This window comes from Oncorhynchus gorbuscha, linkage group LG22, assembly GCF_021184085.1.
Source record: "Oncorhynchus gorbuscha isolate QuinsamMale2020 ecotype Even-year linkage group LG22, OgorEven_v1.0, whole genome shotgun sequence".
NCBI lineage: Eukaryota > Metazoa > Chordata > Actinopteri > Salmoniformes > Salmonidae > Oncorhynchus > Oncorhynchus gorbuscha.
Genome location: NC_060194.1, coordinates 48,310,150 through 48,326,005, shown reverse-complemented (window position 1 = coordinate 48,326,005; position 15,856 = coordinate 48,310,150). Strand labels below are relative to the sequence as shown.

At 49.2% G+C, this 15,856-nt stretch overlaps 1 protein-coding gene across 1 annotated transcript in view; it reads right to left on the bottom strand.

The window, feature by feature from the left end:
• LOC124009908 (protein APCDD1-like) overlaps positions 1-15,856 on the bottom strand; it is a 41,058-nt gene that overhangs the window by 13,502 nt on the left and 11,700 nt on the right. Inside the window, exon 2 of the mRNA XM_046322161.1 lies at positions 3,135-3,321. Coding sequence (XP_046178117.1) covers positions 3,135-3,321 — 187 coding nt within the window. The remainder of the gene's footprint in view (positions 1-3,134; positions 3,322-15,856) is intronic.

Below are 15,856 nucleotides of genomic sequence, written 5' to 3'. Positions count from 1 at the left end.
GAGGAATTAGAGAGGTGGCAGGGGGAGAGGAATTAGAGAGGTGGATGGGGAGAGGAATTAGAGAGGTGGATGGGGAGAGGAATTAGAGAGGTGGATGGGGAGGGGATTTAGAGAGGTAGATGGGGAGAGGAATTAGAGAGAGGTGGCTGGGGGAGAGGAATTAGAGAGGTGGATGGGGAGAGGAATTAGAGAGGTGGATGGGGAGAGGTATTAGAGAGAGATTGATGGGAGAGGAATTAGAGAGAGGTGGATGGGTGAGGGCTTAGAGAGAGATGGATGGGGAGAGGACTTAGAGAGAGGTGGATGGGGAGAGGACTTTAAGAGGTGGATGGGGAGAGGACTTTAAGAGATGGATGGGGAGAGGACTTTAAGAGATGGATGGGGAGAGGACTTTAAGAGATGGATGGGGAGAGGACTTAGAGAGAGGTGGATGGGGAGAGGACTTAGAGAGGTGGATGGGGAGAGGACTTAGAGAGATGGATGGGGAGAGGACTTAGAGAGATGGATGGGGAGAGGACTTAGAGAGAGGTGGATGGGGAGAGGACTTAGAGAGAGGTGGATGGGGAGAGGACTTAGAGAGAGGTGGATGGGGAGAGGACTTTAAGAGATGGATGGGGAGAAGACTTTAAGAGATGGATGGGGAGAGGACTTAGAGAGAGGTGGATGGGGAGAGGACTTAGAGAGATGGATGGGGAGAGGACTTAGAGAGAGGTGGATGGGGAGAGGACTTAGAGAGAGGTGGATGGGGAGAGGACTTAGAGAGAGGTGGATGGGGAGAGGACTTAGAGAGAGGTGGATGGGGAGAGGACTTAGAGAGAGGTGGATGGGGAGAGGACTTAGAGAGGTAGATGGGGAGAGGAATTAGAGAGAGGTGGCTGGGGGAGAGGAATTAGAGAGGTGGATGGGGAGAGGTATTAGAGAGAGATTGATGGGAGAGGAATTAGAGAGAGGTGGATGGGTGAGGGCTTAGAGAGAGATGGATGGGTGAGGACTTTAAGAGATGGATGGGGAGAGGACTTTAAGAGATGGATGGGGAGAGGACTTTAAGAGATGGATGGGGAGAGGACTTAGAGAGAGGTGGATGGGGAGAGGACTTAGAGAGATGGATGGGGAGAGGACTTAGAGAGATGGATGGGGAGAGGACTTAGAGAGAGGTGGATGGGGAGAGGACTTTAAGAGATGGATGGGGAGAAGACTTTAAGAGATGGATGGGGAGAGGACTTAGAGAGAGGTGGATGGGGAGAGGACTTAGAGAGATGGATGGGGAGAGGACTTAGAGAGAGGTGGATGGGGAGAGGACTTAGAGAGAGGTGGATGGGGAGAGGACTTTAAGAGATGGATGGGGAGAAGACTTTAAGAGATGGATGGGGAGAGGACTTAGAGAGAGGTGGATGGGGAGAGGACTTAGAGAGATGGATGGGGAGAGGACTTAGAGAGAGGTGGATGGGGAGAGGACTTAGAGAGAGGTGGATGGGGAGAGGACTTAGAGAGAGGTGGATGGGGAGAGGACTTAGAGAGAGGTGGATGGGGAGAGGACTTAGAGAGAGGTGGATGGGGAGAGGACTTAGAGAGAGGTGGATGGGGAGAGGAATTAGAGAGGTAGATGGGGAGAGGAATTAGAGAGAGGTGGCTGGGGGAGAGGAATTAGAGAGGTGGATGGGGAGAGGTATTAGAGAGAGATTGATGGGAGAGGAATTAGAGAGAGGTGGATGGGTGAGGGCTTAGAGAGAGATGGATGGGGAGAGGACTTTAAGAGATGGATGGGGAGAGGACTTTAAGAGATGGATGGGGAGAGGACTTAGAGAGAGGTGGATGGGGAGAGGACTTAGAGAGATGGATGGGGAGAGGACTTAGAGAGATGGATGGGGAGAGGACTTAGAGAGAGGTGGATGGGGAGAGGACTTAGAGAGAGGTGGATGGGGAGAGGACTTAGAGAGAGGTGGATGGGGAGAGGACTTTAAGAGATGGATGGGGAGAAGACTTTAAGAGATGGATGGGGAGAGGACTTAGAGAGAGGTGGATGGGGAGAGGACTTAGAGAGATGGATGGGGAGAGGACTTAGAGAGAGGTGGATGGGGAGAGGACTTAGAGAGAGGTGGATGGGGAGAGGACTTAGAGAGAGGTGGATGGGGAGAGGACTTAGAGAGAGGTGGATGGGGAGAGGACTTAGAGAGAGGTGGATGGGGAGAGGACTTAGAGAGAGGTGGATGGGGAGAGGAATTAGAGAGAGGTGGCTGGGGGAGAGGAATTAGAGAGGTGGATGGGGAGAGGAATTAGAGAGGTGGATGGGGAGAGGTATTAGAGAGAGATTGATGGGAGAGGAATTAGAGAGAGGTGGATGGGTGAGGGCTTAGAGAGAGATGGATGGGGAGAGGACTTAGAGAGAGGTGGATGGGGAGAGGACTTTAAGAGATGGATGGGGAGAGGACTTTAAGAGATGGATGGGGAGAGGACTTAGAGAGAGGTGGATGGGGAGAGGACTTAGAGAGATGGATGGGGAGAGGACTTAGAGAGATGGATGGGGAGAGGACTTAGAGAGAGGTGGATGGGGAGAGGACTTAGAGAGAGGTGGATGGGGAGAGGACTTAGAGAGAGGTGGATGGGGAGAGGACTTTAAGAGATGGATGGGGAGAGGACTTTAAGAGATGGATGGGGAGAGGACTTATGGGGAGAGACTTAGGAGATGGATGGGGAGAGGACTTAGAGAGAGGTGGATGGGGAGAGGACTTAGAGAGATGGGGAGGACTTAGAGAGAGGATGGGGAGAGGACTTAGAGAGAGGTGGATGGGGAGAGGACTTAGAGAGAGGTGGATGGGGAGAGGACTTAGAGAGAGGTGGATGGGGAGAGGACTTAGAGAGAGGTGGATGGGGAGAGGACTTAGAGAGAGGTGGATGGGGAGAGGACTTAGAGAGAGGTAGATGGGGAGAGGACTTAGAGAGAGGTAGATGGGGAGAGGACTTAGAGAGAGGTGGATGGGGAGAGGACTTAGAGAGAGGTGGACAGGGAGAGGAGTTTGATTTCCCTAAAAACGTCAAGAACAATGTGCTTGGCTACAACGTGCCTTTGATGGAGTCCCGGCCCCAGTGTCACTCTGTTGCGATGAGGTTAGGATTGGAGCTTGTGTTAGTTTTACCTGGTAGAGACCCAGTGACCCTCTATGTTGGGGGGCATCTGGACGGTGATCCGGGCCCCGTGATGGAGATGTTTCAACTTGTGATGACACTGGGAGTGTTTCGCAGGACGACCAAACATCTTCTCCAGGGACAGCAGGCGGTTGGAGCGGCCCTCTGAGTAGTTGTGGGACGACCCCTCACCCAAACCTAAGAGAGACAACAGTTAAAGTAAATTGTCCAATGAAAATCTCACTTTTTATAGTTCATATTCAGCTAACTTACACCCAAATAAAACTGTGGCCAAAGCATATATTTGAGAAGAAAGGGGAAAAAAACACTTTAAAACCTCAAACTCGTATCTCAAACAGTTATAAAAATACTTGCTATTTCCTCATAGAACAGGATGTCATGTTGGCTCATTGAGCTGGCCAATCAGACGTTACTTGTCATTAATATTATCGATGACCGGTGTCACCCCGTACTGACACCACAATACCCCGTACTGACACCACAATACCCCGTACTGACATCACAATACCCCGTACTGACATCACAATACCCCGTAATGACATCACAATACCCCGTACTGACATCACAATACCCCGTACTGACATCACAATACCCCGTAATGACATCACAATACCCCGTAATGACATCACAATACCCCGTAATAACATCACAATACCCCGTAATGACATCACAATACCCCGTAATGACATCACAATACCCCGTACTGACATCACAATACCCCGTACTGACATCACAATACCCCGTAATGACATCACAATACCCCGTAATGACATCACAATACCCCGTAATAACATCACAATACCCCGTAATGACAAAGCAAAAACAGGTTTTAGGAATGTTGGGCTAATTTATTCATAATAATAAAACATATCTCATTTACATAAGTATTCAGACCCTTTACTCAGTACTTTGTTGAAGCACCTTTGGCAGCGATTTACAGCCTCAAGTCTTCTCGGGTACAACACTACAAACTTGGCACACTTGTATTTGAAGAGTTTCTCCCATTCTTCTCTGCAGATCCTCTCAAGCTCTGTCAGGTTGTATGAGGAGCGTCGCTGTACAGCTATTTTCAGGTCTCTCCAGAAATGTTTGATTGGGTTCAAGTCCAGGCTCTGGCTGAGCCACTCAAGGACATTCAGAGGCTTGTCCCGAAGCCACTCCTTCGTTGTCTTGGCTGTGTTGTCTTGGCTGTGAAGGTGAACCTTCACCCCAGTCTGAGGTCCTGAGCGCTCTGGAGCAGGATTTAATCAAGGATCCCTCTGTACTTTGCTCTGTTCATCTTTCCCTCGATCCTGACTAGTCTCCCAGTCCCTGCCGCTGAAAAACATCCTCACAGCATGATGCTGCCACTACCATGCTTCACCGTAGGGATGGTGCCAGGCTTCCTCCAGACGTGATGTGTATGCCTAGCCCCAGCATACACGTCAGGCCAAAGAGCTGAATGTTGGTTTCATCAGACCAGAGAATCTTGTTTCTCATGGTCTGAGAGTTTTTAGGTGCCCTTTGGCAAACTCCAAGCAGGTTGTCATGTTCCTTTTACTGAAGAGTGGCTTCCATCTGGCCACTCTACCATCTGTGACCAAGATGGCATAGCAGTCGAACGTCTTGTCGTGTCGTGTCCCTTGTATATATCGTTATTTTTATTTTTTTTTACATATTTTTCTTCGCAAATCTTTTCAAATATTTTGTTAAACCTCAACTTCTAAATACTCTCCTGCAACCCGCCTCACCCAATGTAGCTATTTCTTCAAAAGTATTTATTTATATCTACTTTGGATCCGGAACCCCTCAACTGAAGCTAGCCAGCTAGCTACCAGCTAGCTACCAGCTATCAGTCAGCAAACCACTGCTAGCGGTCTTCGGCTAACCGGTCATCAGCTAACCTTTAGCTCGGAAAGCTCTCGCCAGTTCGAACAACGCGACTCCAACCAGTGCATAACGGACCTATTATTTTTTATCCCCGGATTCCCACCTCAAACGGAACATTTTCAGCTGGACTCTTCACAACTAGCTATCTAGCTAACCGCAACCCCGGATGATTATTCCTGGCTAGCGTTTCCACCCACTTAGCTTGAAGCTAGCCCGGCCAGAGCTCCTGTGCTACCACCGAAGCATACTCCTGGGCTACAATATCCGGACCCACGACTGGTCTATCGATGTCACCGCAATAAGAGGAATAAAAAGACTCACCCCATCGCGACGTCCCCCAAAGGCTAACTTTCTAGCCCTTGCTATCTCCTTGCTAGCTAATTCGGCCTGCTAACTGCTAGCTTGTTGAGCCCCGGTCCGCTAACTGCTACCTTGTTTAGCCCTGGCCTACTAACTGCCACGTCCCAAACACTCACTGGACCCATATTTACTTTCTATCTCTTTTCGTTTTTTAATTTGTTTATACCTTCCGGCAACCTGCCTCACCCAATGTGATACGGAATCACCATTATTTTTAGAACACACTCAAGAACCTCCAGAAGCTAACCAGCTAACTAGCTACAAGCTATTTAGTCATTGTTAGCCACTGCTAACTGTTTTTTTAAACCTGGATAACACTCGCCAGTCCAGCTTCCCTGCCCCATCCACCGCTGCCCCCCTGGACACTGATCACTTGGCTACATAGCTGATGCATGCTAGACTGTCCATTAATCACGGTACTCCATTCTGCTTGTTTATGTTTTATCTGTCGGCCCCAGCCGCACTTGGGATCTGTGTGTAGTTAATCCGACCCTCCCTGCCTAGCCAACGCCATTTTACCTGCTGTTGTTGTGCTAGCTGATTAGCTGTTGTTGCCTCACCTACTGTTTTAGCTAGCTCTCCCAATTCAACACCTGTGATTACTGTATGCCTCGCTGTATGTCTCTCTCAAATGTCAATATGCCTTGTATACTGTTGTTCAGGTTAGTTATCATTGTTTTAGTTTACAATGGAGCCCCTAGTTCCACTCTTCATACCCTTGATACCTCCTTTGTCCCACCTCCCACACATGTGGTGACCTCACCCATTACAACCAGCATGTCCACCAAAAATTCTAAGATTTCCATACCCAACTATAACATCTTCCGTCAAGATAGAACTGCCAAAGGGGGAGGAGTTGTAGTCTACTGCAGAGATAGCCTGCAAAGTAATGTCATACTTTCCAGGTCCATACCCAAACAGTTCGAACTACTAATCTTGAGAATTACTCTCTCCAGAAATAAGTCTCTTACTGTTGCCGCCTGCTACCGACCCCCCTCAGCACCCAGCTGTGCCCTGGACACCATTTGTGAATTGATTGCCCCCCATCTAGCTTCAGAGTTTGTTCTGTTAGGTGACCTAAACTGGGATATGCTTAACACCCCGGCAGTCATCAAGGAACCCACCAGGTACAACCCTAAATCTGTAAGCAAGGGCACCCTCATAGACGTCACCCTGACCAACTGGCCCTCCAAATACACCTCCGCTGTCTTCAACCAGGATCTCAGCGATCACTGCCTCATTGCCTGTATCCGCTACTGAGCTGCAGTCAAATGACCACCCCTCATCATTGTCAAACGCTCCCTAAAACACTTCTGTGAGCAGGCCTTTCTAATCGACCTGGCCCGGGTATCCTGGAAGGACATTGACCTCATCCCGTCAGTTGAGGATGCCTGGTCATTCTTTAAAAGTAACTTCCTCACCATTTTAGATACGCATGCTCCGTTCAAAAAATGCAGAACTAAGAACAGATATAGCCCTTGGTTCACTCCAGACCTGACTGCCCTCGACCAGCACAAAAACATCCTGTGGCGGACTGCAATAGCATCGAACAGTCCCCGCGATATGCAACTTTTCAGGGAAGTCAGGAACCAATACACGCAGTCAATCAGGAAAGCTAAGGCCAGCTTCTTCAGGCAGAAGTTTGCATCCTGTAGCTCCATCTCCAAAAGGTTCTGGGACACTGTGACGTCCATGGAGAACAAGAGCACCTCCTCCCAGCTGCCCACTGCACTGAGGCTAGGTAACACGGTCACCACCGATAAATCCATGATTATCGAAAACTTCAACAAGCATTTCTCAACGGCTGGCCATGCCTTCCGCCTGGCTACTCCAACCTCGGCCAACAGCTCCGCCTCCCCCCGCAGCTACTCGCCCAAGCCTCTCCAGGTTCTCCTTTACCCAAATCCAGATAGCAGATGTTCTGAAAGAGCTGCAAAACCTGGACCCGTACAAATCAGCTGCGCTTGATAATCTGGACCCTCTATTTCTGAAACGATCTGTCGCCATTGTCGCAACCCCTATTACCAGCCTGTTCAACCTCTCTTTCATATCGTCTGAGATCCCCAATGACTGGAAAGCTGCCGCAGTCTTCCCCCTCTTCAAAGGGGGAGACACCCTGGACCCAAACTGTTACAGACCTATATCCATCCTGCCCTGCCTATCTAAGGTCTTCGAAAGCCAAGTCAACAAACAGGTCACTGACCATCTCGAATCCCACTGTACCTTCTCCGCTGTGCAATCTGGTTTCCGAGCCGGTCACGGGTGCACCTCAGCCACACTCAAGGTACTAAACGATATCATAACTGCCATCGATAAAAGATAAAGTACTGTGCAGCCGTCTTCATCGACCTGGCCAAGGCTTTCGACTCGGTCAATCACCATATTCTTATCGGCAGACTCCGTAGCCTCGGTTTTTCGGATGACTGCCTTGCCTGGTTCACCAATTACTTTGCAGACAGAGTTCAGTGTGTCAAATCGGAGGGCATGCTGTCCGGTCCTCTGGAAGTCTCTATGGGGGTGCCACAGGGTTCAATCCTCGGGCCGACTCTTTTTTTCTGTATATATCAATGATGTTGCTCTTGCTGCGGGCGATTCCCTGATCCACCTCTACGCAGATGACACCATTCTATATACTTCCGGCCCGTCCTTGGACACTGTGCTATCTAACCTCCAAACGAGCTTCAATACCATACAACACTCCTTCCGTGGCCTCCAACTGCTCTTAAACGCTAGTAAAACCAAATGCATGCTTTTCAACCGTTCGCTGCCTGCACCCGCACGCCTGACCAGCATCGCCACCCTGGATGGTTCCAACCTTGAATATGTGGACATCTATAAGTACCTAGGTGTCTGGCTAGACTGTAAACTCTCCTTCCAGACTCATATCAAACATCTCCAATCGAAAATCAAATCAAGAGGCTTTCTATTCCGCAACAAAGCCTCCTTCACTCACGCCACCAAACATACCCTAGTAAAACGGAATATCCTACCGATCCTCAACTTCGGCGATGTCATCTACAAAATTGCTTCCAACACTACTCAGCAAACTGGATGCAGTTTATCACAGTGCCATCCGTTTTGTCACTAAAGCACCTTATACCACCCACCACTGTGACTTGTACGCTCTAGTCGGCTGGCCCTCGCTACATATTCGTCGCCAGACCCACTGGCTCCAGGTCATCTACAAGTCCATGCTAGGTAAAGCTCCGCCTTATCTCAGTTCACTGGTCACGATGGCAACACCCATCCGTAGCACGCTCTCCAGCAGGTGTATCTCACTGATCATCCCTAAAGCCAACACCTCATTTGGCCGCCTTTCGTTCCAGTTCTCTGCTGCCTGTGACTGGAACGAATTGCAAAAATCGCTGAAGTTGGAGACTTTTATCTCCCTCACCAACTTCAAACATCTGCTATCTGAGCAGCTAACCGATCGCTGCAGCTGTACATAGTCTATCGGCAAATAGCCCACCCATTTTTACCTACCTCATCCCCATATTGTTTTTATTTATTTACTTTTCTGCTCTTTTGCACACCAATATCTCTACCTGTACATGACCATCTGATCATTTATCACTCCAGTGATAAATCTGCAAAATTGTAATTATTCGCCTACCTCCTCATGCCTTTTGCACACAATGTATATAGACTCCCCTTTTTTCCTACTGTGTTATTGACTTGTTAATAGTTTACTCCATGTGTAACTCTGTGTTGTCTGCTCACACTGCTATGCTTTATCTTGACCAGGTCGCAGTCGCAAATGAGAACTTGTTCTCAACTAGCCTACCTGGTTAAATAAAGGTGAAATAAAAAAAGGCCTGATTGGTGGAGATGGTTGTCCTTCTGGAAGTTTTCTCCCATCTCCACAGAGGAAATCTGGAGCTCTGTCAGTGACCATCGGGTTCTTGGTCACCTCCCTGACCAAAGCCCTTCTCCCCCAATTGCTCAGTTTGGCTGGGCGGCCAGCTATAAGAAGAGTCTTGGTGGTTCCAAACTTCTTCCATTTCAGAATGATTGAGGCCACTGTGTTCTTGGGGACCTTCAATGCTGCAGACATTTTTTGGTACCCTTCCCCAGATCTGTGCCTCGACACAATCCTGTCTCTGAGCTCTACGCACAATCCCTTTGATGTCGTCGCTTGGTTTTTGCTCTGACATGCACCTGTCAACTGTGGGACGTTATATAGACAGGTGTGTGCCTTTTCCAAATCATGTCCAATCGATTGAATTTACCACAGGTGGACTCCAATCAAGTTGTAGAAACATCTCAAGGATGATCAATGGAAACAGGATGCACCTGAGTTGAATTTCGAGTCTCATCGCAAAAGGGTCTGAATACCACATGTAGATGTGATAGGTCAGCGTTTTTATTTGAATAAATGTACAAACATTTCTTTAAAAAACCTGTTTTCGCTTTGTCATTATTGGGATATTGTGTACAGATTGCTGTGTTAAAAAAAAATATATATAATACTTTCCGAAGGCCTGGTACGTATGTATACACTTTCTTACCCAGAAATCCTTTTAGTCGGAATTACTGCATGTTGAAACACAGCTTTACTGGCATGTGAATGAATGCTAACAGTTAGCAAAGTGAACTGTTAAGGTCTACAATACAAACGCCTGGCACGCACGCACGCACGCACGCACACACACACACACACCTCCATCAAAGATGCAGATAAGGTATTCAATGGGGTTTCCTCTCAATGACAAGAGGATGGAAACACAGGGCTTGGGAGACCATCAGATTCTGAGGTAAAACAGACATCCTTCTACTACAGCCAAACCTGGGAGGAACAACCTTATCGTACACACACCACACAGACGCACACACACACACGCACACCACACAGACACACGCTACAGCCAAACCTGGGAGGAACAACCTTATCGTACACACACACAGACACACCACACAGACACACCACACAGACGTACACACACACACACACACGCACACCACACAGACACACGCTACAGCCAAACCTGGGAGGAACAACCTTATAGTACACACACACACACACACACCACACACGCACACCACACAGACGCACACACACACACGCACACCACACAGACACACCACACACACACACACGCACACCACACAGACACACCACACACACCACACAGACACACACGCACACCACACACACACACACGCACACCACACAGACACACACCACACAGACGCACACCACACAGACACACCACACACACGCACACCACACAGACACACGCACACCACACAGACGCACACCACACAGACACACACCACACACACGCACACCACACAGACACACACCACACAGACGCACACCACACAGACACACCACACACACACACACGCACACCACACAGACACACGCACACCACACAGACGCACACCACACAGACACACGCACACCACACAGACGCACACCACACAGACACACACACACACACGCACACCACACAGACACACCACACACACACACACGCACACCACACAGACACACCACACACACACACACGCACACCACACAGACACACACGCACACCACACACACACACACGCACACCACACAGACACACACCACACAGACGCACACCACACAGACACACCACACACACACACACGCACACCACACAGACACACACCACACAGACGCACACCACACAGACACACCACACACACACACACGCACACCACACAGACACACCACACACACACACACGCACACCACACAGACACACACGCACACCACACAGACACACGCTACAGCCAAACCTGGGAGGAACAACCTTATCGTACACACACACAGACACACCACACAGACACACCACACAGACGTACACACACACACACACACGCACACCACACAGACACACGCTACAGCCAAACCTGGGAGGAACAACCTTATAGTACACACACACACACACACACCACACACGCACACCACACAGACGCACACACACACACGCACACCACACAGACACACCACACACACACACGCACACCACACAGACACACCACACACACCACACAGACACACACGCACACCACACACACACACACGCACACCACACAGACACACACCACACAGACACACCACACACACGCACACCACACAGACACACGCACACCACACAGACGCACACCACACAGACACACACCACACACACGCACACCACACAGACACACACCACACAGACGCACACCACACAGACACACCACACACACACACACGCACACCACACAGACACACGCACACCACACAGACGCACACCACACAGACACACGCACACCACACAGACGCACACCACACAGACACACACACACACACGCACACCACACAGACACACCACACACACACACACGCACACCACACAGACACACCACACACACACACACGCACACCACACAGACACACACGCACACCACACACACATACACGCACACCACACAGACACACACCACACAGACGCACACCACACAGACACACCACACACACACACACGCACACCACACAGACACACACCACACAGACGCACACCACACAGACACACCACACACACACACACGCACACCACACAGACACACCACACACACACACACGCACACCACACAGACACACACGCACACCACACAGACACACACCACACAGACGCACACCACACAGACACACCACACAGACACACGCACACCACACACACGCACACCACACAGACACACACCACACAGACGCACACCACACAGACACACCACACACACACACACGCACACCACACAGACACACGCACACCACACAGACGCACACCACACAGACGCACACCACACACACACACGCACACCACACAGACACACGCACACCACACACACGCACACCACACAGACGCACACCACACAGACGCACACCACACAGACACACGCACACCACACAGACACACACACACAGACACACACACAGACACACACACAGACACACCACACAGACACACACACAGACACACCACACAGACACACCACACAGACACACCACACAGACACACCACACAGACACACCACACAGACACACACCACACAGACACACGCACACCACACAGACACACCACACAGACACACCACACAGACACACACACAGACACACACACACAGACACACCACACAGACACACACACAGACACACACCACACAGACACACCACACAGACACACACCACACAGACACACCACACAGACACACCACACAGACACACACACAGACACACACCACACAGACACACCACACAGACACACCACACAGACGCACACCACACAGACACACGCACACCACACAGACACACACACACAGACACACACACACAGACACACCACACAGACACACACACAGACACACACCACACAGACACAGACACACACCACACAGACACACCACACAGACACACCACAAAGACACACACACAGACACACACCACACAGACACACCACACAGACACACACACAGACACACACCACACAGACACACCACACAGACACACCACACAGACACACCACACAGACACACCACACACGCTACAGCCAATCCTGGGAGGATGGAGTCCTATGAATCAGGTATGGTGGATTACAGATTACAGTCCAGCTGATCTGGAGAAGGAGGAAACCGCTCTGGTCTGGCCTTGGTCGAAGGTAGTGCACTATGTAGGGAATAGGATCCCATAGGGCTCTGGTCGAAGGTAGTGCACTATGTAGGGAATAGGCTGCCATTGGGGACACAGACCTTATCTGGACCAGGAGGAATCTGCTGGGATGTTATACAAATAGAGACTGAATCAGAGGAACACTTTACTAGGATGGGGACCTACTGTAGAATGGGGACCTACTGTAGAATGGGGACCTACTGTAGAGTGGGGACCTACTGTAGAGTGGGGACCTACTGTAGAGTGGGGACCTACTGTAGAGTGGGGACCTACTGTAGAGTGGGGACCTACTGTAGAATGGGGACCTACTGTAGAATGGGGACCTACTGTAGAATGGGGACCTACTGTAGAATGGGGTCCTACTGTAGAGTGGGTCCTACTGTAGAGTGGGACCTACTGTAGAGTGGGACCTACTGTAGAGTGGGACCTACTGTAGAATGGGGACCTACTGTAGAATTGGGACCAACTGTAGAATGGGACCTACTGTAGAATGAATCTACTGTAGAATGAATCTACTGTAGAATGGGGACCTACTGTAGAATGGGACCTACTGTAGAATGGGGTCCTACTGTAGAGTGGGACCTACTGTAGAATGGGGACCTACTGTAGAGTGGGACATACTGTAGAATGGGGACCTACTGTAGAATGGGGACCTACTGTAGAATGGAATCTACTGTAGAATGGAATCTATTGTAGAATGGGGAGCTACTGTAGAATGGGGATCTACTGTAGAATGGAATCTACTGTAGAATGGCGACCTACTGTAGAATGGGGATCTACTGTATAATGGGGACCTACTGTAGAATGAGGACCTACTGTCGAATGGGAACCTACTGTAGAATGGAGACCTACTGTAGAATGGAGACCTACTGTAGAATGGAGACCTACTGTAGAATGGGGACCTACTGTATAATGGGGATCTACTGTAGAATGGAACCTACTGTAGAATGGAACCTACTGTAGAATGGGGACCTACAGTAGAATGGGGACCTACTGTAGAATGGGGACCTACTGTAGAATGGAATCTACTGTAGAATGGAATCTACTGTAGATTGGGGAGCTACTGTAGAATGGGGATCTACTGTAGAATGGAATCTACTGTAGAATGGGGACCTACTGTAGAATGGCAACCTACTGTAGAATGGGGATCTACTGTAGAATGAGGACCTACTGTCGAATGGGAACCTACTGTAGAATGGAGACCTACTGTAGAATGGAGACCTACTGTAGAATGGAGACCTACTGTAGAATGGGGACCTAATGTAGAATGGGGATCTACTGTAGAATGGAACCTACTGTAGAATGGAACCTACTGTAGAATGGAACCTACTGTAGAATGGGGACCTACAGTAGAATGGGGACCTACTGTAGAATGGGACCTACTGTAGAATGGGGACCTACTGTAGAATGGAATCTACTGTAGAATGGGACCTACTGTTGAAGGTGGACTATTGTAGAATGGGACCTACTGTAGAATGGGGACCTACTGTAGAATGGGACCTACTGTAGAATGGGGACCTACTGTAGAATGGGACCTACTGTAGAATGGGGACCTACTGTAGAATGGGACCTACTGTAGAATGGGGACCTACTGTAGAATGGGACCTACTGTAGAATGGGGACCTACTGTAGAATGGGGACCTAATGTAGAATGGGACCTACTGTAGAATGGGGACCTACTGTAGAATGGGGACCTACTGTAGAATGGGGACCTACTGTAGAATGGGACCTACTGTAGAATGGGGACCTACTGTAGAATGGGACCTACTGTAGAATGGGGACCTACTGTAGAATGGGACCTACTGTAGAATGGGGACCTAATGTAGAATGGGGACCTAATGTAGAATGGGGACCTAATGTAGAATGGGGACCTACTGTAGAATGGGGACCTACTGTAGAATGGAATCTACTGTAGAATGGAATCTACTGTAGAAGGTGGACTACTGTAGAATGGCACCTACTGTAGAATGGGACCTACTGTAGAATGGAGACCTACTGTATAATGGGGATCTACTGTAGAATGGAACCTACTGTAGAATGGAACCTACTGTAGAATGGAACCTACTGTAGAATGGAACCTACTGTAGAATGGAACCTACTGTAGAATGGGGACCTACTGTAGAATGGGGACCTACTGTTGAAGGTGGACTATTGTAGAATGGGGACCTACTGTAGAATGGGACCTACTGTAGAATGGGACCCAATAAAATGATCATAGAATGAATCTAGAGCTGAAAGCATAAGCTACAGCTAGCTAAAGCTACAGCGAGCTAAAACTTCTTATGGCTGGGAGGCGCTGTTTCCACGTTCGGATGAAAAGCGTGCCCAGAGTAAACTGCCTGCTACTCAGGCCCAGAAGGTAAGATATGCATATTATTAGTAAATTTGGATAGAAAACACTCTGAAGTTTCTAAAACTGTTTGAATGATGCCTGTCAGTATCACAGAATTCATATGGCAGGCGAAAACCTGATAAAATCCAACCAGGAAGTGGGAAATCTGAGGTTTGTAGTTGATGATTGCCTATCTAATATAAAGTGTAAATTTGGTCCGATTGCACTTCCTAAGGCTTCCACTAGATGACAACAGTCTTTAGAACGTTGTTTCAGGCTTCAACTGTGAAGGGGCAGCGAACGAGCTGTTTCAACCAGTCAGCGGTCTGGCTGAAACTTTTAAACTCGGACAAAACAGAGATGCTTGTTCTAGGTCCCAAGAAACAAAGAGATCTTCTGTTGAATCTGACAATTAATCTTAATGGTTGTACAGTCGTCTCAAATAAAACTGTGAAGGACCTCGGCGTTACTCT